The sequence below is a fragment of the Sminthopsis crassicaudata genome, chromosome 3 (assembly GCF_048593235.1).
Source record: "Sminthopsis crassicaudata isolate SCR6 chromosome 3, ASM4859323v1, whole genome shotgun sequence".
Classification (NCBI taxonomy): domain Eukaryota; kingdom Metazoa; phylum Chordata; class Mammalia; order Dasyuromorphia; family Dasyuridae; genus Sminthopsis; species Sminthopsis crassicaudata.
The window spans coordinates 448,633,432-448,657,885 of NC_133619.1; the positions used below are offsets into that span (position 1 = coordinate 448,633,432).

The 24,454-nt window shown below is 32.3% G+C and overlaps 1 protein-coding gene across 2 annotated transcripts in view; it reads left to right on the forward strand.

Annotated features, from left to right (window-relative positions):
• Positions 1 to 24,454, forward strand: part of SCN3A (sodium voltage-gated channel alpha subunit 3) — a 132,797-nt gene that overhangs the window by 27,993 nt on the left and 80,350 nt on the right. Inside the window, exons 2-5 of one of the 2 annotated variants that reach the window (XM_074303243.1) lie at positions 5,574 to 5,677; positions 11,462 to 11,778; positions 14,680 to 14,798; positions 18,545 to 18,634. The exons of the other annotated variant lie outside the window; for it this stretch is intronic. Coding sequence (XP_074159344.1) covers positions 11,512 to 11,778; positions 14,680 to 14,798; positions 18,545 to 18,634 — 476 coding nt within the window. The 5' untranslated portion in view covers positions 5,574 to 5,677; positions 11,462 to 11,511. The remainder of the gene's footprint in view (positions 1 to 5,573; positions 5,678 to 11,461; positions 11,779 to 14,679; positions 14,799 to 18,544; positions 18,635 to 24,454) is intronic. 2 annotated transcript variants of the gene reach the window in all.

Here is a 24,454-nt window from a genome sequence, read left to right on the forward strand (position 1 = left end):
GATTTTGCAATTAAATGATCATTGTTGCACTTTATGAAAGCAATTTCAATTGAGTTTTGGGGCTCAGGAATCAGATTGTGAGCACATAAGTGAGTAGGGGAAAAAGAAGTAAATGCCAGATGAGAAAGTATACGTTATTTTTCCTGTGTGTGTGCTTTTTAAAACTACTCTCTCTCTACCTGTAATACATGAATGCTGTTTTTTTCCCCTAGGAGTTTGACTGTGAAGGAGTAAAGAGATAATAACTTAATGGGTTTACATAGTCAAATGAAGGATTTTATTTTTTTAAATAATGGGTTGCTCTAGATAACTTTTTTTTTTTGAAGAAAAGAAGATGCTGCTGGATAAAGAAAGACGAAAGCCTGAGTAGGGAGAAGGGGTAACTAAATGGGATGGGCAAGGGATAGACAAACTCTAGGAGAAAAGAAGGCTAAGGATCAAGGTTTTAAGTAGAAAAGTTAGCTTGCTCAAGGAAAAAAGACCATTTTCCTCAGAGGCTAAAGCAAGGGATAGAATGGTTAATGATAGTGAGGCATAGTGTTGAGGAGAAATGGAAGCCTATGAAAGAAGGGTTTCAATTTTAACACGTAAGTATGAAGCAAAGTTCTCTGTTGAAAGGGAGAGGAGAGGGGTTGATGTGAGTGATCTAAGAAGAGAAAATATTTTAAATTATCACTACAATAGGGAATAGAGAATCAAGAAAGAGTAACACAATGTGGATGGGTTAAGAAGAGCCCTTTTAACATTAGGCAGGACAAATCCGTAGTGTAGTGAGTATGAAAAGTTTTATGACTTCCTATAGCAGTGTTCATCATCACTCCAGTAGAAGTCAAGATGGATGGTGGGAACAAAATCAGGATTAGAATTTAGAAAGTGATGAAGTAGCAAGGAATTGAGAGTCGAGGATAATGGAGAATTGAAGAGATTAATTAAATTTAAGATTCCAAATAAAATTGAGGACAGAGCATGGGTGATAAACAGACTGGAAAAACAGGGAGGGATTGTGATGAGGACGAAAAAAGAATATGTTTAGAAAGTAGAAGGCAGAGGGACAGATAGAAGAAGAGATATATGTTTATGGTGAAATAGAGGAATTTAAGAATTATGGATATAATTAAGGTGAGATAATTGTGGTGATAATGAGAGCTAGATTGTGATCATTTTTATCGGACATTGAGAAGAAGTGAAGGTATAGGCCATCTATGGAATTTGAGGAAGTTAATGAACTAAAAATAAAGGTTTTTAATGGGACATATTATATATATATGCATATGTATATATTTAAATCCACAAATATAAGGGCATGGATTTCAATAAAGAAGAAAAGCATAAGCCATTTCAAAAGAGTGTAATCAAATTCCTTGAGAAAGAATGGAGAATGACCTGGTGGCTAATAAATAATTGCCACTAAGATCTATACAGGGTGATATGTTTGGATGGGGTGAATGTTGAAGGAAAATAGATTATTTAATTATAGTAGCAAGCAAGAAGGTTGAAAGTGGAAGTGATAAGCTAGCAATCTGTTTGCTATTCCTGCCTGATTCAAGATGGTTGAAGGTGGGTACACTCAGTACTAGAGAAGCTGGCCCAGGATTTGGTATTATCCAGCAAAAGCTAAGCTGTTGTTATTGCAAGGAGCTCAAAGAAAACTGACAGCAAGAGATCTGAGTTGAAGAGGAATTTTGTTAAAAATACAATGAAGGCTCCAGAGGACACAACCGAAAGAGGAGTATCAATGAGTAATGTCAAGGGGGAGGGTGGAAGGTTATTGGTGTAAAAGCAAAGATTTATTGATCAAAAAGACTCATCCCAACCAGTTTAAAGATGTGAGACTCTTGACTGTTGAGTGAAAACAATCACTCATGGGATGAAATGAAATATATGAGAAATATATATATATATTAAGGAATTTGACTACAACCTGAACAAATACCAATAAGCTAGTTAGAACTGGGAATTTCAGCAATTGCAAGCATAGGAAAAAAAAACTCAGCCAAGTCCCTAAGAAGGAAGCATATTTTAGGAAGAGCAGATTCCCAACCTTGGCCTCTCTCCTTCCTCTGCTTCCTGGTATTTTGTCCAGAGGACATCATGAACCTTAAAAGACTAAAGGGGTTGAACTTTTTTTTTTTTTTTTTTTTTTTTTTTTAATCAGTGTCTGAGTAGTGTTCCCAGGACATCAATACCAGGCTACAGTGTCTGAATCAGGAATTAGACAGGAAGAAAAGAGAAAGATTCAAGATTCTACAAGGAACCCAAAAGAAAAGCTATACCCACATTTGAGGGAAACATCTTGAGTACTCCAAAAAAAAGAATTTACAAGAGCTATTAGTTATCTCTTTGCCCCAAGTGCTCCAAGATACAGCCCGCTTTCCCTGGACTCTATGTACTTGTTTGAGAGAATACTGCAGGCAATGGGAGAGAGTGTTTTATATCTCTCATATAGATATAAATAGTAAATTTACAATAGTAAATACTGTTTTTCTATATGGTATCTAATCTGAGGAAGTTTTCTGTGAAAAGTCAATCTGTGAATTGCTCAGACTTTGGGTGCACGAAACACCAAAGAATTTAATAATGAGTTTGTCATAAAGCCAATGATAGCCACATCCAATATTCTGTGAAACCATTCACAAGTCTTTCAGGCATGTTTGTGTCAAAGGTTACAGAAGTATGATTATGAGACTGAAATTAATCTCCAAATAAATACCCATATGTAATGGAGTTTTCTAACATTCAAATAAGCATATTTAAAATATATCATAAAACATCCCTCACTTTGACTCCTTGTATAATATAGTCTAGGTCAGTGACAAACAATCCTTATTGTGTATCTGACAGACCAAAGACTTAACAGTTTAAATCAAATATGGTGTTCCCTTTTCTTATTAAAAAAGTTAAGGGAGAGGTTCTCCTGAGATAGAGAATAGACAAAGAAATCTCTCTATCCACAAAGTGAAAGACTATACATATAGATCAGTGCATTTTCAGCAAGTTTTGGTGCAGTGTTGCCAGCCAACTTTTTTCTTTCAGACTTGGTCATCAGAGAGAGAAAGAAAACATTATGTATTAAAATAAGATTTCAGCACATAACATGAACACACTGAGAAACACAAGTTACTTAGTTAGCCCTCTTGGGATTTGTGTCATTGTAGGAGAGAAGAGCAGCCAAGTGACTAGTCATTGAAACAAATATTGTTACTGGAATACAAATCAGAATTTTAAAATAAACTATTGTGTTTCAGAGTTAACTTTACCTAGTATTAAGATATTGTATACCAAATCAAGTAATTTAATATTTTAATTGTAAAATTAACTATTTTATTGACTAAATATTTTTATCAAAAATTATAATCCTTGTCATCCTTTCCCCCCAAATATTATTTCATTTTGCATGACTAAGTTTTAAATAGAATGATAAAGAAAGTCAATGAGAATTCAGTATTTTCAGAAAAATTCCATAATTAGATTTATACCAAATCAATTATTTTAATCTATGGAAAAATGCCTTTATTGATGTAATTTAGCACCTGCTCTGTTCTTTACAGACTTAGAGAACTGCCTTGTCACTGAAAGGGGAAGTGATATAACCCAAATCTCCAAGCCAGGATGTGTCATTGAAATCTTCTCAATCCAAAGTCAAATTTCTTTCAACAGCCATCTCAAGTCAGAGTTTTATTAATGCACATTCTATATCTATCTATCCTTTTTGTAATTAAATGAAATTGTTCTTTTAAAAAATCCTTTGTGTATTTATATTTGCTAAAATGTGTTTAAGACATTTAAATGTGAAGTTATGGATTATTACACTTAGACTAAAAAAATGGCAACAAAAAATGCCTACTGTGGAATTATTCATCATTCATTTCAGTTCTAGGGGCAGCAGTGCATAGAATGCTGGGACTGAAGTAGTCTTCCTTAGTTTAAAACTGACCTCAGACACTCACTAATTTTGTAACCCTGGGCAAGTCACTTACTCCTGTTTTTTTTTTTCTTTTTTCCCTGAGGCTGGGGTTAAGTGACTTGCCCAGGGTCACACAGCTAGGAAGTGTTAAGTGTCTGAGATCAAATTTGAACTCGGGTCCTCCTGAATTCAAGGCTGGTGCTCTATCCACTGCGCCACCTAGCTGCCCCCTTACTCCTGTTTTCTTATCTCTTTCTGTGAAATAAGTTGGAGAAGGAAATGGCAAACCATTCCAGTATTTTTGCTAAACAAATCTCAAATGGGGTAAAGAAGAGTCAGATACTAGTGAAAAATGACTGAACAACAATAAAGATGCATAAACCCATAATTATTACTTAAGGTTGCCTTGACAGAGTGTACAAAGGTTGATAAACTTAGGTTACAAAGAGCCAGAGTTCAATATTCTCACCAAATTACGATAGCTTTACTTTTAGAAATTGTTAGATAGGCAAACTGGCATTATTCTGGTCATTCAATAAAAATATAACAAATTAAGAGCAGGATGCATATGTTTCCTACTCTGAACCACATATTTATAGCTATTCTTTGGACATGGAAGATTTTGAAGATAGGAAAAGAGGAAGAAGGGAAAACAGATAAAAGGGAAAGAATTTTAATGAACATGGTTGTGTGTTCAGATGAACATTACTACATGTTGATTACAAAACATTAGAAACCACATTCATGTTGATTAAGATATCTTACAGGTACTGTAGGATAATATACTAGTGGAAAAAAATACAGCATTTCTTCTAGAGATGTGAAAATAAATGAGCTAATCAAAAAGAAAAAAAAAATCAGCTTTTCAGAAAAAAAGGTACTATATAAATCTAAGGCACTCTATTGTTTCAGACAGTTTACAATTATGAAAACTGGATTCAAATATTGATTCACTAATCTATAAATTCAGTTATGTTCTGATTTTAAAAATGTGTAAATGTTCCTTTTTCTCTTCTCTAATCTGCTTATACCTCATATACTTTTAAACACAAGCAGGGAGAACCTTGAGTTGTGGAATGGAATGTTCATGTCAGGAAGAGAAAAACCTATATAATTTTTTAAAAAAGATATTGAGTTTATGTACTAATTAAACAAAACAGGTTTGTTTTTGGTAAATTGGTTCACAGCTCATCTGGCAGCAGAGAGAGAAAGATTTCTAAATCTTCAGTGAGTTGTTGGTTATGACATGGCCTGACTAAGTTTAGGGGCCTGTCAGATCTTGTTTGGAAAGACCTCAAAGCTCTCCCCTCTTCTGGATGATGTACTTTAAAGGCTCCAGGGGATGGAGAAAGACAAGGTTTGCCAAATTCTTTTCCTTTTTTTTTTCCCTACTCATGATAGCAGAGAAAATATAAACTACAGTCAAAGCTTAGTCCTTTTTACAGATTTAGATAAGAGTCAAAAGGCTCTTCAAAATATCCCATTATAAGGTTGTCTCAAAATAAGACTAGAACCTAGAGAGACATGCTTTAATCAGTTTTCAATGTTCCTTATGACAGAGATCAGGGAAAACTAACTTTTCTACTCTTTTTCTCACTAAACCATTTACTAGACCTGCAGTAGAACTTGTTGATTTGAATTCTTTCTCTCTCCTTTTCCTTGCTGGCAGGTGATGATAAAATATGAAGTAGCCAAAAGGCAGATAACAGAAGGGAAGAAAAGGAAAAGAAACAGGGAGCATGAATAATCCAACTAGCCTTTTCTTGAATAAATGTGAGTTAATTAGATTCACAAAGAAAATTCTTTTATGCTGGATTTTAGTCTAGAATTTAAATTTGCCTTTGATAATCCTCTGTCACATGGATAATAATGTATAAGCATCATTTGTACATATGTTTAGCTTTATTTATTTTTGCATTTTTAAAGTTTTAAAAATCTCATGAAGATGTAAACTCCATGAAAGTTAGGATTCACTAATCATCATATTTTCAGTTCAATTTCACATGTATTTAATTCATGCTTAGTATATGCAGAAGACTCTGCTACGTATAGAGGGAAATACAAAGTTCAGGAGACACCCTACCTTACAATCTAGTATGGGAAAATTCAATATGCATAAATATTGTTAAATTACATCGACAAATATGGTAAGAAAAAAAGGCCTACTTTTAAAATTTTAATAATTCTTAGTCTTGTCTCTATACACAAAGGATTCAGAGAGTTTTGTTAACTGATACATTAACAAAATATATGGTAATTTCAAAACTATTTAAATCTTTTAAAAACAACAGCAACAACAAACTTCCTCCCAAGTGTGTAGAAATAATAGAATGAAGGCTAGACTGGGATTTGGGCCATCTGGCCCATCTGGGTTTGCCACTCACTAGTCATGTTACTTTGAACAACTTACATCACCTGAAATGTATTACATGATTTTGGATGTAACTAATATATCTGATATATTTCTCAGATCTTAATTCATATGACTTCCAGTAATAAACCCAGTATTTTTTAGGCAGTTTCTGTTCTATAACATTTACTGGATACTTACCATGTTTCTGTGTCAGGCACAAAGTAGAGAAATCACTCTCACTCAGGGGAGAGTGATCCTGAGAAAGCAAACATATTCCTTTCCTCAAGGAGTTTAAAATGTAGTAGGAGAGAAAAAGCAAGTGTACTTATGATTATGATAAAAATTAAAAGATTAAAATAAACGAGTCCTATGGGATTTAGGAATAGAGTCCTATGGGAAAATTACATTTTGAACCCTTGGCTCCCTATTTGTCTTGGGATATAATATATATGACCATGGGAAAATGTTTAGGAACATAGAATTTAGAGATCGTTTTGTCCATCTTTCATTTGATAAATGAGGAAACTAAAGACTCAGGAAGTTAATTATTTTGCCTAAAGTCAAGCAGATAGTAAGCAGTAAGGGAAGAACTGGAAGCCAGGCCCTCAGACTCTAGATCTAGTGTCTTTATCACACACTACATTTGAATTCCTCCTCCAGGTTTACCCTCTTATTTATGCATAGTCCTGGCCAAGCTTCCATTCTTTGAGATGGCAGATTTATAGTCCCCTGACATAGCTTTGTTTCCATGGGAACAGACCAGAACTAATCGATTTTGTCTGTAAAAAATAATAATAAAAATACCCACATGGAAAGAGAATATTGACTCTAACACATAATAGACATATTGAATCCACTAGATTTGTGCATTTCTGTATGTTGGGAAGAGCTCTTTCAAATCCTGTGGTCAATGGGAGGAGGGGTTTCCTACCCTTCACTTCAGCAATGCGCAAAATATCCAGGATTGCATTTGTCAGATTCAAAATTTTTCTAACATTCATCAATGAAATACATTAATTTACATTAGCATAATCTTCCATACTCATTAAAATGATGCAAAACATTATGTTATTTGACTTACACTATGATATCACAGTGCCATCTAAGAATGGCAAAATGAAAGGAGACATAAAATCCATCTATCAGTGGTTATCAGCATACAGCACAGATGCTTTTTTAATGACAAATCAGAGTCTTAGTACAGTACAAAATGTCAACTATAGCCAGGAAAAGCAGGCAAAAATAGAATGTACTATCTTCCATCAAAACCTGTCTCATTTTCAGTCTGTAGTGATACATCAAAGACCCTGAAATACTCAGATGAAATCTTCATATCCAATGAATGTAAGGTGCTTAATTGAAATAAAATGTTAAACAAGAATATTAAACTCAAACTGAACTTCTGTTGGGCAGCTAGCTGGTGCCCCAGATAAGGTTCCAGGCTTGTACTTGAGAAGATCTGAGTTCAAATTTGATCTTGGACACTTACTAAATGTGTTACCCTGAGCAAATCACGTATTTGCCTCAGTTCCCTTATCAGCAAAGTAAGCAGGAGAAAGAAATGGCAAACCGATCCAATATCTCTTCCCAGAAATCCCAAATGAGGTCTTGAAGAGTCAGTCGGACCTGATGGCAACAATTGAACCACAAATTTTTGCTAACAAAATCAACCTCATAAAGGCACAGTGGTTAGCTAAAGCAGGGTTTCTTAAACTTTTTCAACTTGTGATTCCAAGGGATCCCAGTTATATAGGTGGATGAAATAGGCAAACATTTACTGATAATAAATTAGAATTTCATGACCCCCCCCCCCCACATTCAGTTAGGTGACCTCTTTTATGTTACAAATCAGTTTTAAAAGCTGGGAATAATACTATTTATCCAAAAATAGTAATATACTTGGTAAACTCTAAGATGGAATATATAATGGTGCTTTTAAATGTTTTTAAAATATTAAATATCTTAATACAAATTTCATTTACATCCATGAAACTTTTGTGTAGTTAATAAATATATTACATAATAGTTTTCACAAAATATTGTACAATGGGATTATTTAAAATGATATTACATATATATATATTATATATATGCCCCATTTGCCTAATCTGATAAGAATATATTTTCATCATCTCTTGTTGGAAAATTGAGGTTACTAAGAAATGTATAATTAGATTAAGCAATTAAGATCTCTTTTAAGGCAGGAACCATGTCTTATTTCATATTTTTATCTAACCCAGGGCTAAGAAAAGTGCTCTTGAAACTGAAGTTAGACAGAAAAATTTATCAAATTTGTTCCATTTAGTAAGTTACAGTGAATATTTCTTCACTTTTAAATAGAATATATATGTATATATTTTAGAGAAGAGAAAACTGAAGCAGAGTTAAATGGCTTGCCCAGGGTCACATGAGTTTGCACTTAGGAAGATGAGTCTTCACTCCAGGTCCTGCATTCTATCACTCTGCCACCTAACTGTCCTCATATTTATTAATATTACATAAATGAATCTGACATGGGTAAAATTTATTGTACTGAAGTCTTGAAGTCAGAGAACTTGCTAACTTTTGCTTTTAGAGCAAATTGGAATTTAAAAACTAAAATGCTTTATGTCTACTTCAAATGAACATCAGGAAGATACAAAAAATCTAAACAAACACCTATTCACTAGTGTGTTACTAATTTTAAAAGAATTTTATCAGACTTGCACATTGTGTAGATCCCATTTAGTTTCCATGTCTTAGCAATATTTAGGTGTTCTGACAAAATTTCTGCCTCTTCTTTTGGAGAATCTGGCCATTCAACTTTTGCCTGCTGATTTTGGGTCCTGCATGTTCAAAGTTTTAATCCACTGGACTGAGCAACTGCTGAATGTTATTGTGTGTTCAGTATGGGTTAATAATGTATGAAAGGGTAGTCCAACAAGGAGAAGTTCAAAGTATAGATGAGCCAGACTGTTATTTAGGTCACCCCAGTGCCCAAAACACACCACATGTGATACATAAAAAAACATGTGTTTGTGAATTTTTTTTTTTATGCTAGAAGGTACAGTTGACAGAAGGCTAAATCTGAAATCAGGAGGGCCTGAGTTCAAATGTGACCTTCCTTACTTTATCACCATGGAAAAGTCATTTACTCTCTATTTGCCTGAGTTTCCTCATCTACAAAATGAGGATAATAATAGCAATTAACTTCTAGGATCTTTGAGAGTATCAAATGAGAAAATAGTTGGAAAATGCTTAGCATAGTATCTGGCCCATAGTAAGTATTATATAAAAGTAAGCTAATATTGTTATTGTTTTCCTTTGAATTATGCCATTGAATAAGAATAGGAGTTGAATTTGCTATGTGAATTTTGCAATGCAAAGGATTTTTTAAATTGAAAATTATAAACCGTTGAGTCAATGTATTGAAAGAGATTTTGAGGAAATATATATACACACATATATACATACATACATATATATATGATTTTTTCATCAAATTTTCTAATCCCACAAAACTAGCTATTGTCGTTACAGGGACACACATGACTACTTATAAAAAGAAACATCAATGACCTAAATACTTAGAAGTGGCTAGGAGGGTAAAGGTACATTTCCATTCTAATAAAGTTGCTGGGGTGGCACATAAAGCATGAGTCTTCTCTTTATTAATCATTGAGAGCTTTCCAAATTAGATTCTTATTTTATTAATATTCTAGGAGATCCTGGTTCAGTGAAGAATGATATTTATTGTGAAGAATTATTATGAATGAATATTCTAGGAGATCATGGTTCTGTACTCTTGCCAGAGTATTTTTGCATGCATTTTCTCATTAGATCCTTATAAAAGCCTATGTGAGCCAGGAAGAACAGCTATTATAATACATATGTTTAAATATAATAAAACAAAGTTTCAGATTTGTTTCAGGTCTTGGCCAAGGTCATATAGCTAGTTAGTCATGACCTGGTTTTAGTTCCTCCAATTAAAGTATGTGGATACTTGAAATGTGCAAATCATATCAAATGTTCATTTTAGTTTCTGATACTAAAAAATGTCCCATGAATCGAATACATGAAAATCATATGTACATAACCCAATTGTCAATTTGGGTATGTTGTGTATCAGTTTGGTTTGAATATTAAAGTTGACTGAAAAAAATTCATTTTATGAATGAATGTGTCCAAGGAACATTGCAGAGATGTAGTAAAGGATTGCTAAAATTTTTATTTGTTTTTGAAAGGTCTAGGCCAGTGATCATCTAATTCTTCTGCTTCATCAATCATTTTTCTAAGATAAAAGCTTCTTTTTCAATCATAAAATAAAAATTCCTGATTAGAATAAATGTAATATAAAATAGTATTTTTGATGTGGTGATATCTAGTTTTTAGGAAAGATTATATTATTAAACATATGCTTAGGCCATAAACTAAAGACAATGACTTAATATAAATATAAACTTTAAAAGAAACCAGCTTGCTGACGCTTGACCTCTTAGAGAAATATTGATTTCAACATCAGCTTAATCAATTCAGTGAGTAAAGTCACCCATATAATTTCTTCTTGTGGGGAACTATTGATCAGTGGGGGAAATAATAATTATAGTAGTAATAATAATAGCTCATATTTAAATAGTACTTTATGGTTATGAAACAGATAATAGGAGTTGGAGCTTGAAACAATTTCAGAACTCAAGGAATCCAGTCTTCTTATTTTGCAGATGCAAAGAAATTGAAGCTCTAGAAGAGATCTGCCAATAGAAATACAGGGAATAAGTAGCAGAGCTGGGATTGGAAACCAATTCTGATTCTGAACTCTATGCTATACACATGACCTAATGTGAACAGAAGATGAAAAATAGGGGAGAAAGGAGAGATAGAAGTGTCATCAAAAATCAAGAATTGGCTCTATTTGTAAGGCTTATGAGCACATATCCTTTACCAGAAGTAAATAACCATATTTCTGTCTTTCTTGGCTCAAAAGCCAAGAACAGATGTCTTGTGAAGTTGGTTTATGGAGAATCAGATTGAACAGTAATAATGTTTACAAGTTAAAATTGTGGCACAGCACTAAATGCTCTACTTAATGTTTATAGTGACTATTTTTTTATTTACTGGCAAAACCAGATGAAGCATTAAATACCATCTTGGTTGAATTTCCCCCCTCCCTTTTTCATTACTTTTCTCCTAACTGGCATCTATTTTCCCCGTTTTTATCCCCATAGGAGATTCTTATGCGAGAGGCTAAACGAAATTAAATTTGCAGGATGAAAAGATGGCACAGGCACTGCTGGTACCCCCAGGACCTGACAGCTTCCGCTATTTTACTAGAGAATCTCTCGCTGCTATTGAAAAACGCTCTGCAGAAGAGAAAGCTAAGAAGGCCAAAAGAGAACTTAAAGAGGACGATGATGAGAACAAACCAAAGCCAAATAGTGACTTGGAAGCAGGAAAATCTCTTCCATTTATTTATGGAGACATTCCACCTGGAATGGTGTCAGAGCCCTTGGAGGACCTTGACCCATACTATATCAATAAAAAAGTGAGTCTTTGGGAAATTTATCCTTACTAATCCTTGCAGTGCATACTGCCTATAGCATTCACTTGCATTGACTACTTATTATGTGCCTGCATTTGTCAGCTTTGCAAATTCACCATAAACATTTTTCTTTTGATAAAGAGTAGCATGTAGGGAATTTTCATGAGAAGATTCTGGAAGCAAAGTATAATAAAAATAATTTATATAAAATAACAGTCAAATTTTGTTTCAGCAAGAGCCATAGACAATATAAAGGTCCCCCAAAATATACTGCTATGTATATATCTATATGCATTCATAGCAAAATGCATTTATTAGAGTATTTACTAAATTAACTCCAAAATATTTAAGTATCTCACGAGCAAATAGCTGAATAATATCTCTAGCTCTAAATATTTCTATATGTAAGTATTAGTTATTTGTCCAGAAATATATGCTTCTTATTTTAAAGTTTGATTTTTTAAAAATGATTTCTTTGCATTAGAAAACTGCTTTGCAGCAAAAAACTACTACTTAACATTATAGAGGAAAGTACACAATTTATGCCACCCTAAGTGAAAATTTAATAAAATTTTCTCAAAGGTATTTTTTTCAACTTAACATATATATTAAGGCCTGCAACATATGACTAGACAGTCTCTAATATCACTTTAAAGGAAAATATGAAGGAAAAATAAACTAGAAAAGAATTTTTAAGGAATCTAAACTCTGTTAAGCAATAATTATTTCTCTATATAATGCTGAAGCAACAACATAATTTTATTAAAATAGTCAATTAAAAGAAGAAAAAATGTTAAAGTAACAGTTTGACATTTTGCAAGAAAAAATGACCACATGAATTTGTTATTTTTCACTTTGAAATGTTCTGACATTATTCAAATAAAATTTATATTTCACATGTGTTTGCACACATATAAAACAAATATAGCATAAAACGAAGATAAAAGAATAATTACAATTTACTATCAGAGGTCTAACTATTAAATACCTGCAAAATAATGGTAGCCATTCTGTTTACAACACATATAAGAGAGGAATTCACTAAACATACAAATAAGTAAGTGAATAAATATACATTATAATATATACCAGTGTTGATACTAACATCTCATCAGCACATTCTGTATACTTCAACCCTATGATTGGAGAGCTAACATCCTGGAATGCTGGAGTGTATAGCAAAGAAGCTGGTTTGAACTGGTTCTATCTCTTCTGAAACCATTTTAAATTGGTTCACCCTGATTTCAAACCACTTTAGTCCAGACCACTCCAATCATTGATACCACTCATCAGTACTTCAGTATACTTTAATCATCTGATTAGAGTGCTGAATGGGAAAAAAATCCATCTAAAGCCAATATTTAAAAAGAACTCAGGAGATCACTACTTTTACTCAATTCCACTGCCCCCCCAATTTATCAGAAAACAGACTTAGCAGTTACACCCGACTTTCCCCTAAACATTAAATTGCTATTCCACTTAGGGACTTATAATTTAGCTTAATTTTTTTTTGGGGGGGGTGAGGAAGGCGACAGCAGTTTGTAGTATAGTTTTTCAGACATTTTCATTCTACTTCTTTACAATTTGAATTTATGTATATCATTTGCTCCTGAGAGATAGTGCAGAAGAGCTTGCTGAGAGCACTGAGAAGCTCACATAGACAGCATGTATCAAAAGAAAAACAACTTAGGTTTTAGGTTAGCACTCTTATTTAATACATCAATCCCTCACTTTCTCCATTTTCTTCCAGTAGTAAGAGATGTCCTTTAGTTTTCATTAGCACTTGAAAAGTGATTCTCTCTATCTTTCCCCTTTCTTATATCTGAAAATGCCTAGTTATGAGCTAGTTAGGATAAAGCCCAAAAATTTATTCGGAAATTGTCTGGAATTCTTTTTAAACAGGTAACAAATTTTTCCCTTTCATAGACCCAAGAGCTATTTGGTTTGTTAATTTAAAATTTTGGGTTCATAAGGTATGAGCAATAGAAATAGCTTATAAAATTCAATAAAAGTGTCATTGGCACATCAAATTTGATTCCTTGGGTGGTTCAATAGATATTGAAATTTTTTTAAAAAATAAAAAAAATAAAAAGAATAGTGACCATAAACGGAAGAGGAGGGAGTTGCATTCTATTTCCTTTTTGAGGGGAGGAGGAAGTAGGTAGGAATTGTATTAAGGATCATTGTTTAAATCCTTTCTTAATGTGGCAAATGGCAACTAATTAGTAGATTAAATTATTTCTTCATAGCCATTTATATTCTCACCCTAAACTCAATTTGATTTTATATTCAGATATTATACTTAAAACCTGGAAAAATGATTTAGATGTTTAATTATTAATACTAAATTGCTAATATTATGAATTTTGGGAAATCATTTAGCAGATTCTCAATTATAGTATCCTTTAGAATTCTCTATCTTAATAAAGTTGATAAATGCCTGTTGGACAATCTCTTCAATATTGAAGAATAGTTTATTTACCCTTGTTATATAACTGTTCAAACATGTGAGGTGGAATTTATAGAGAACAATTTATTAGGCACTTTGCCAAAAAGTATGGTCTTTAAAAACAAAAGGACATTTAACAGAGAAATTAGAAAGTATGAGCAGAATATTACATAACAAACAAATGAGGAACTTCTAAAAAGAATAACAGTAAAAGATGCCATCAGAGAAGTAAGTAAATGATAGGAAAAGTAGTCATGAGTTGAGACTGAGGGAGAGATATTGATATGGATAATCTAAGATCTAATCTATTGGATTGTTAAGCCTTATTTTTTGTAAATAAAGCTTCATACTACTATAAAATTGTAAATTGGCTACATACATTTTTCCTATGCATGCCTATTTTCAATTGTTTATTATTATAATTCTTACATTTTCTTTTTTTTTTTCTTTTTCAGACTTTTATAGTATTGAATAAAGGAAAGGCAATCTTTCGATTCAGTGCCACATCTGCCTTGTATATTTTAACTCCTCTCAACCCTGTTAGAAAAATTGCTATTAAGATTTTGGTACATTCATATCCTTTCAGAATGGTTGTTTTCTATTTCTAAAAATCTGTTTTTTTAAAAAGAAAAATGCATTTCTACATTAAATATGTAGAGAGTGCCCTTGAAATCAAAAGTAATTTGTTAGTTTAATTTGTACTTCAATTCTTTGTTCTTCTTCTGTTGATGCATAGAAATGTTGATGGCTGAGATTATTATTGAACTATCTTTTCATGTACCCAAGTAAATTGTGTTATTCTTCATTTTCCCTCATTCCATCAATCCAGTAAATTGCCAGATCTTATCTACCTCCACATCTTTCCCCTTCTCTGTTAATTTGATTATAATCCCAATTAGGTATGATCATCAGTAATTACATTCTACTTGGTCTCCCTACTTTAAGGCTATTCCCTCTCCAATTCATCTTCTACACAACTGCCAAAATGATTTTGTTTTTTAAGCACTGATATAAAATATCAGCCTAATGTTCAATAAAACCAGTGGCCCCCTATTATCTCTAGGGTCAAATACAAATTAACATTTAAAGTCCTTCACAAATAAAATCCACTCTAACTTTCCATGCCTATTATATATTGCTTCCCTTAACTTAAACTTTGAATCAACCAAATTGACCTCCTTAGAATTCCCCTACTTAACTTTCAAGTTTTGATTCTGTACCTTTGAGCAGCATGGAGAAAGAGACACAGAGAAAAGGAGATGGGGAAAGAGAGATGCACATATGTACATGTATGCACATATGTATGTATATATACATGTACATGTATACATTTCTATCCCTGGGTATATATGTGCATATTTAGGCAGTATATATCCCATATAGTTTATGTGATAGCCCAACGAGTTTATCTAAATGTGGTTCATGGAGAGGCTTTATAGATATCCTTATAATTTTTCTGAGCTCTCTCCAAAAACTTTTCTCCCTTTCAGGAAAGGAGTAGTAAAAGGGATTATAAGGCTTAACAAATACTCTGCTCTCACAAGGACTAGAACCAAATCTTATCTACCTCTTCTAAATATTGTTTGCAGATTCAAGCTGCTTTCCTAGTCACTATTCCTTGGAGAAAAAGGGACATTATAAGCTTTTATCTAAAAGCTTGACTCTTTAGCATTAAATGCTGTATACACAAGGACTATCACAAAGAGTGACTAAAGAGTAAAGCCATTTATTTAAGTAGACAGCAAACAGAAAGCAGAGAAGGTATATAGATTAGAATGTATGAGACAAATAAATTCTTTGGAAGCAAACTGTCTCAGATCAATCAAGAAAGAAAAGCCTTGATCATAAAGAGAAATTCCCAGAAGTCTCTACGGAAGCAATCTGATCATCAGGGACATGTTGGAGATGTAGTTTTCCCTTCTTTGTTTATGAGTTTCTTCCTTTGGAGAGAATGGAACTACCCATGGTCCCTCTAAAAGTAGGAAGGAAAAAGAATTTTCTCTTCTCAATCTTTTATAACAACTTTGCCTCTTACACAAGTATACAGCATCAAGTCATCATTCTTGCCACTAATAAGGAGAGTCTTATGCAAAGCCAAGTTTACACGCGTATATTTATACATGGTCCCCCCTTACAGAATGCAAGCAATTTGAAGTCAAGAATTTTTAAAATTTATATCTCCAGCATCAATCCCAGCACTTAGCATGCAAATAAATAATTACTAAATTGTTTTTTAAATAATTAGAATGTATTTACTATCCCCTATTTATTCAGTGATATTGCTACACCAACCTGCTTGTTGTTTCTCTTTTACAATAGGACATCTCTAAAGCTAGAGGTTCAAAAATAAGAGTTAGTTGATATTAAGTTATATAAGTGAAACAAATCATATAAGAAAAATACTAGTTTGTTTATACCTTTTTATTACCTGTAATAAAATCTTTAATGAAGTATTACTAACAAAACAATCAGTCAATCAATTAAAAGTATTTATTAAATACTTGGCATATATCAGGCACTGGGATAAGCACTATGTATTCAAAGAAAGGCAGAAACAACTACTGCGTTTGTTATGAATTCTAATGGGGGAGACAACATGAAAAGAACTAGGTACTTACTAGATATACACAGAGTAGAGGGAAGGTAAACTCAGAGAAAAAGGCACTGGCAAGAATCAATTTAGGAGAACCTCTTGAAGAAGGTGAAATTGAGCTGAAGGAAATAAGAGAAATTAATAGATGGAGGAGAGGAACCAGAACAATCTAAACATAGGGGAGAGCCACAGCAAGGAAATGAGAGATGGGATATTATAAAAGAGAAACAACAAATAGATCAATGTAGCAACATCACTGAGCAGAATGGAATAAAATAGAAGTGTAATGGACAGGTAAAAGGGCCAAGTAATGAAGAATCAAAGAGAAAATTTTATATTTCCTCTTAGAGGTAATGGGAACAAACTGGAGCTCATTGAATTGTAGACATATGTTTTAGAAAAAAATAATTTTGGCAGCTAAGTGGAAGATGGATTGGAGTAGGGAGAGATTTGAGGTATAGAGAGATCAATCAAAAGGCCAGTTTTGAAATGGTCCAGAAAAGAAGTGACAAGGACATGAACAAGGCTAGCAGTTCCAGAATTGGAAAAATGGGGATGTGTAAGAAAGAAGTCATGAAAGAAAAACCAAGAAGGTTTGGGAGGCAGGGAATAAAATAAATTCTACCTTAGACATAGTTCAGTTGAAATGCCTATGGTACATCCAGTTATTGATGTGGGACTGTAGCTCAGGATAGAATTATGGATGCATATGTAGCTCTATATATCATTTATATGGGAACTGATGGATTCAAGAGATGTCATGAATATAGATTATAGTGTTACTGTGATTATCATCAAAACATTCAAAATTCAACAGTTTTCACCATGGATTCAGCACCATGCTTGGGTGTTTTGAGGAGTGCTACACATCTTTTCCAGAAAACTTCTTACAATTTAATTGGAGATAAAATAAAATGCAATAATTGAAAGCAACCAGAGAATAAGAAATGCTTTGGCTAGTGTAGTGTCCTAAAGTAAGAACAATTTATGTAAACATATAAGTTGCTGTCAAGTGTCAGTATTGAAGTCTAACTTAACTAATTTGCCCCAAATTACATTTTTCTGTCCAGAACAAATCACTACTTTTCTATTCTTCCACAAATGGAGATGGGGGGGGGGATAGAGGGGACCAAAAATGACAAAATAATCCTTTGCATATATACGATACTATAAAAAGTAATGTGATTGATTCTGACTTCTGATACTCCTATTTTTTTTTTTTAGCTGGAAAGTGACTGTTTGCATACAGCAAATTTATGACATCCCTTATTTAATTCTTATTTATACAGAATAAATCAATGTATTTATTATCTAAACACTCTTAACTTTCTATATTGCAATCATTAATCTTTGTATGGAAATAGAAAATTAAATTAAGCCTACCACTCAACTTACATATTTAAACAGTATTTTATACATACTAAAAGGGTCTTCTGACAGAGTCATCTGGCACAGTTCACTTGAATGGAAAATTCCTAATGAATTTTAAAAGGGGTGCAGATAATCTACAGTCTCTATAATTTATGGAATAAAATGAGATTACCTTCCAAGAATTTGTTCTGGGCATTATTTTTAGGATTAACATTAAAATAGGAAATGCATATAATTTTTGAGCAGTTAAAATTTTTTTTTAATCCTATACATAGGCCATTTGTTAGTATCCACACAGTTATCATTGTCCTTATTTTACTAAAGCTATTTATATTTATTCTTTAACTATAATCTACTTTATTCAGCATGCTCATTATGTGCACTATTCTGACCAATTGTGTATTTATGACTATGAGTAACCCTCCGGACTGGACAAAGAATGTAGAGTAAGTGGAAATTACTCTTAGATATATTTCTTTGACTTTGGCTTTATTTTCTGAGGCTAGGTTGTATATCCTCCCTCATAATTCCTTATCTGCTATTTTTTTGATAGGTAAGAAAACAGGGGGTCAAGTATGTAAGAAAGTATGGAAATATTCATTTATTTGACGTGGGTTTTTTCCCCAGGAGGATTCACTGAATTTTGGTGCTCAATCAACATTTAATATTCTAAAAAAAAAAAAAAAAGAATGTAAATGAAATGAGTATGCTCTTTAGCCCAAGAATATATATATATTTTTAATCAATTTAAATAAAGACCTAAAGCTTCTTGCATATTAATGACGAAAAGTATTTTTCCTAATGAAGATTCCTGGCTTTTAAAGGAGAGTAAAAGCAACTTAAAATAAAAGCCTTTCCAAGTAGTGCAATGTCTTTTTTTTCAAGATGTTTTTCCTGAATTTTATTAGTCATTAATTAGATCATTATAGCTTAAATTTATAAAATGTTTTAAGGTTTGCAAAGTGGTTTCTAAATATTGCATACTTTTTTCCTCACAACATCCCTGGGAGGTAAAGTGTTATTATCCCCATTTTCCAGATAAGGAAATTGAGAGACAGAGGGTTAAAAAATTTAGTCAGTCAAGGTCACACAGTAAGTGTCTAAGACTGAACTTGAACTCAGGTTTTCCTGATTCCAGGTCCAGTGCTTTATCTATTGTGCTTACCTAGCTATTTTAAAAAATGTTATTTTATTTTCCCCCAATTACACATAAAAACAATTTTTAACATTTGTAGTTTTTTTTTTAAATTTTGAGTTCCAAATTCTATTCCTCCTTATCTCTTCTCCCCCATCCCTCAGATAACAAGCAATCTTCTTTGTTACCTAGCTATATTTAAGAAAAGTATCCTTGGTATTTGTTCACATATCTTTTATGTCATTAGATGGAGATTCTAAAGTCATTTGAATTGTTGATTAGTGTATATTTATATGTTGTCAAGTCAGAAACCTTATTTCTTGGTCTTAACAGACAAAGGCAAGCTATTCTAATCTGCAACAAAACAACCCTAAACCAGGATTTCCCATTAGTAACAAATGTATTTCTTTAAATCCATTTAGTAGTTAAGCCCAATAACTATTCTGAGAGTAGTGTCAGAAAGAGAATGTGTCAATTTCAAGAGATTATAAAGCTTTGTACAGAGTATAACTATAAAGTAGAGAGACAAGCAGCAGCATGTAAGCTAGAATATGGAATTAATGACTTGATGTGACATGGAAGAGACCACCCCTAGAGCCACTGAAAGGAAGAAATTGAAATAATGGTGGTAAGTATTCCTGAGGTAGTACTAGGCTTTTAAAATGATGTCTGACTCTTGCCAGGCTAAGAATTTGACATTATAAGATACTTAGCCTTTTTTTTTCCACTAAGGTGAGGCAAGTTTACTTAGATGTAAAAGCCAAGATCAGTTTAAGAAATCGTGTTGTCAATTCACCAGTATTCAAAAGTGCCCAATAGTTCATTCTTTTGTAATGTCCTAAACATCAGGAATTACAGGGCTTCTAATTATAACTTCTGTTGATTAGTCTAGATGGCAATGGACAGACTAAGCAATTCTTTTTAAATGATTTCCCCACTTTAACTGGGTCAAGGCCCCACTCCTTCCATTTAGGTTACGATGTGGAAAAGATTGTGTATCCTGCATATGCTTTCTTTCTATTGAAAAACTTAAAACACTTTCTCATCCATTGTCATGTCATCCATAAGATAGGAGTAGGAAGTTATTTAGAAATGACTCATGTTTTAAGAAAATACAATAGAAAATCATAAAAATAGGAAAAGTATGAGTTATGATCATTTTTTTCTATTTTGAAAGAAACTTAGCTTCTCAAAAAATGGTAGAGTCAGGAGTCATGGTAATAGGGAAAACAAAAATAAACGAGAAATCTTGTCTTCTAACAATATGATAAAGGAAAGTTCATATACACAAGTGAACATAACAAATTATGATAGGCTAAGTGCAAAGGTAATATTAAAACAAAGAGCAATGAAATAACTTCAATTGGGGAAATCAGGAATGTATTCATGAAGGAGATGGGGTCCAAGTCAGGCATTAAAAGAGAAGGAGCTAAAGAAATGGAAATAAAAGACAGTATAGGAGAAAAATCCCTTCAGATATAGAAGACTGCATGAGAAATACTATGTTGACTGTCATGATGAAAATTAGAAATCAAATTTGGTTAATAGTGTAGATTATGTGAATAAGAATGTACAAGATAAAACTAAAAATAAACTAGAACTAGATTGTAGATGAATTTAAATTATAGATAATCTGACGGAATTCAAATTTTACCTTTGCTATTTACTTTCTGTGTGACCTTAGACAATTCATTTAACTTTTCTGATTTTTATTAACTGTAAAATGAGGAAAATGGATTAGATGAGCTTGTAGGTCCCTTCTAGGTCTAATCTATGGTTCAATGATTTTATAGTGTATAACTTAATTTGATATTGAATCAAAGTCATTGAAATCCTTCAAGTTTACTTGCAAAAAGAGTAAGTGGTTGCTTACAGATCACTCCAACTTCTTAATAAAAGGTTTGGGGAAAGAAACAATGTCAAAGTCAAGGGTTAATGGCATCTGCTACTTGAAGTTTAATCAGTAAAGAAGATAAATGACATCTGAAATGATCACGCAAGTGAATTATAAAATAATTCATTTCTTTTTAAAAATCAGATTAGAGGAAAACAAGGGATATGTTGTTTTCCAAACATATCACTGATATAAAAGCATTTCAGTTCTTGAGAAAATATAACACAGTAAGTCTAAGTGATGTGCATTAGGTTATATAGCTAGGGACTGCACCAGGAGAAAAAAGTCTGAATGTTTTGCTGTCTACCCAAGTATTTAATTCTATTACTTGAACAAGCAGTTTTAAACACTTGCTATGTATGTATCAAGAATGTATCAAGTCATTTCAGGTAGTTTTTGCTACTGGGTTTGTTCACAAGAAACTCACAGTATACCTCAGGGACTATCCTAGGGATGTTCTTAATCATTTATTTATCAAGTAACAGGAAAAACATGGCATCTTCATTTATAGATTGAATCATGTAGGAATGATGCAGGAATCTTAATATAGTATTGATCTTTACTACCACGGCAAAAAAAACAAGTGATGTTGTAAGCATAGCTTAAAGGTTTAGTCTCAGTTTATTCAATTCCATTCATTGAATAATTGTTAAACATTTGTTATGTATAAAGTACTGTACCAGCAATGGATACAAAAGCAAAACTGATTCTTTCCTCAATTTATATGCATTCTGATAGGGACAAGTCTATATCTAACTTACATTACAAGTAAAGGTGATACAATAAGGGTAAAATAATAAATCTCCTGCAGTTGTAGCATTTCTTTAAATTTGTAATATTCAAAGTTATAATTATGTAAATATGGTAATTTATTCCAGCCCAAATGAAATGTAGTGCAAATTTAAATAATGCTGCCACTTCAAGGAGGGAATTCTTAGTCACACCAATCAGGACCTAAAATAAATTGAGGTCAGAGAAAACACTAGCAATTGAAAAGGTTTAGGGAGAGGGAGTGAAGGATTCAGGGAAGGTTTTGTAGACTGAGACCACTTCCTTCTAGAATGCATGGCAGCTATAAACATCTTTAATAGCAGATCGTAGAAATAATGACTCTCTCAGCAAAGTCAGAAAGGAATTACAATTTAAAAAATAAAAGATAAATCTAAGCCTATCTAGATCCTTTCTCTTGAATTGCATAAAATTACAGCTGTTAGAAATATTCTTTATGAAAATGACAGTCTATTGAGTAGAAGAAGTATATTCATGTATATCACTCCTATTTGCAGGAAAAAATAGAACAGTTTAAACAGTTGGAATGATTTCTCAATTTCTTCACACATTTCTTTCTGAGTTCTTGTAAGATAGAGAAACGTAGACAGGAAATATGTTTGAGAATACTATCTTAACTACCATAATTTCTCTACATATTAACTAGAAATGTAAGCAAAGATGGTGTATATTTTAAAATGGCAAATCAAACTATTAATAGGGGATTATATCTTCCTAAGATTCCATCATACCACTGAAAAAAAATTTCCATTTTTAGGAAATCAAACCACTGTGGTTTGAAGACATGGAAACACTGGGGAAGTGAAGTTTAGTTGTTTTCTATTATTTGTTTTGTTTAAAGAGTATTATACTTAAAAACAGGAAATTTACCATACTTGTGTATTTTTAATTTGACACTCTATGTCATTTTCTCTCTACTTTGTGCTTTTGCACTGGTTATCATCCAGACAATCAATGAATGGATTGGCCCTTCACCTCTAGCTCTTAAGTTTCCTTGGCTTCCCAAAAGATTCAGCTCATACGGTGTCTTCTAAAAGAGGCCTTTTCCCATCCCCAAGTCCCAGCAGTTCCTACCTTGATTCAAATAACCTTTGATCTAGTCTGTTCGTATCTTATTTGCATATTGTCTCTTCCATTAGAAAGTGATCTTTGTGAAGGAAGAGACTGTTTTTGTTTTTCTCTATATTCTCAGAGGTTAACACAGTGCCTGACAAATAGTGAGCATTTAAATATTTGTTGATTCACTGACTGGCTTTCTTAAATATCCTCAGAGAAGAAAAACAAAAGAAAAATATAGACAGTACATAAAGGAAAATTAGATGTTAAAATCAAGTAAGAGTGGGAAAATATCAAGCCACTCAAGTGATAGGCAAAGAAAATGAGTCACAAAAAAGTTAAGCAAGTTTTTCTAATTGTATAGAAAATAACAAATATAAACAACTGACTTCAAATAGTTAAGTTCCATCATTAGCCTTTCTCAAAATGACAAAACAGTCTTCAGAAAGTGCAATTTCAGACAATCACAAGCACTTAATAATGATTGATATCAGTGACTGTACTTAAAGTATTGCTTACATACATTGAGTTAAAAGGATAATGAAATTGAAGGAGAATATTTGAAAATATCTGAGATATAAAGCAAACAAACCAAAACCAAAAAAAAGTCTTGAAAAGTAAAAGTGAGGAGAAAGGAGAAATTGAAGTCTTTTTTTAGATTAATATTTGTGCTATGGACAATTAGAGTTTTCCTTAATTGTTCTTAACATTTCTAAAAGCAATAATCAAAAACCCAGCACAATTTTAGGCAATATATTATGTACACTGTGAAAAACAAGTGTTTTACTATATTTGTAAGTCCCAAAACATCATCTTTCTTTTACTTAATATAGAAGCAGCTGTAGTCATAATTAATATCTTGACTCTTTTAATAGAAAGTGCAAAGACATAAAAATTTGCCTGATTAAAAAAAAATTCAAGAAATTCTTAGGGAATTTCTTTTCTTCTATGTATAAGTGGTCATAAGAAAAATTAGTATTAGAGAACCAATCTTTTAAATTATATATTAAATTAAGATGATGTCTTTAAAAAACCCTTTTAATTAAATTCAATGAGAATCATTTTTATGGGGACTATCCAGTTTTGAAGATATCTAAAAAGTAACACTTTTACTTAAATTCTCTTATGCAGAATTGTTGGAGGAATTAATATATATATATATATATATATATATATATATATATATATATGTAAAGTATAGCATCTTTAGTATATAAAAGATGGTTTTCATTCACTTTTGTAACTATATAACTGTAAATAATATAGTATTTAAGAAGAATGAATCATAGAATTTTAAGAATTGGATAGAACCAAGGAGTTCATCTAGCTCAGTCTTTAATATAGTGCAACAATGAATTTTATAGCTCTTCTATCTATAATCTGACAGTTTAC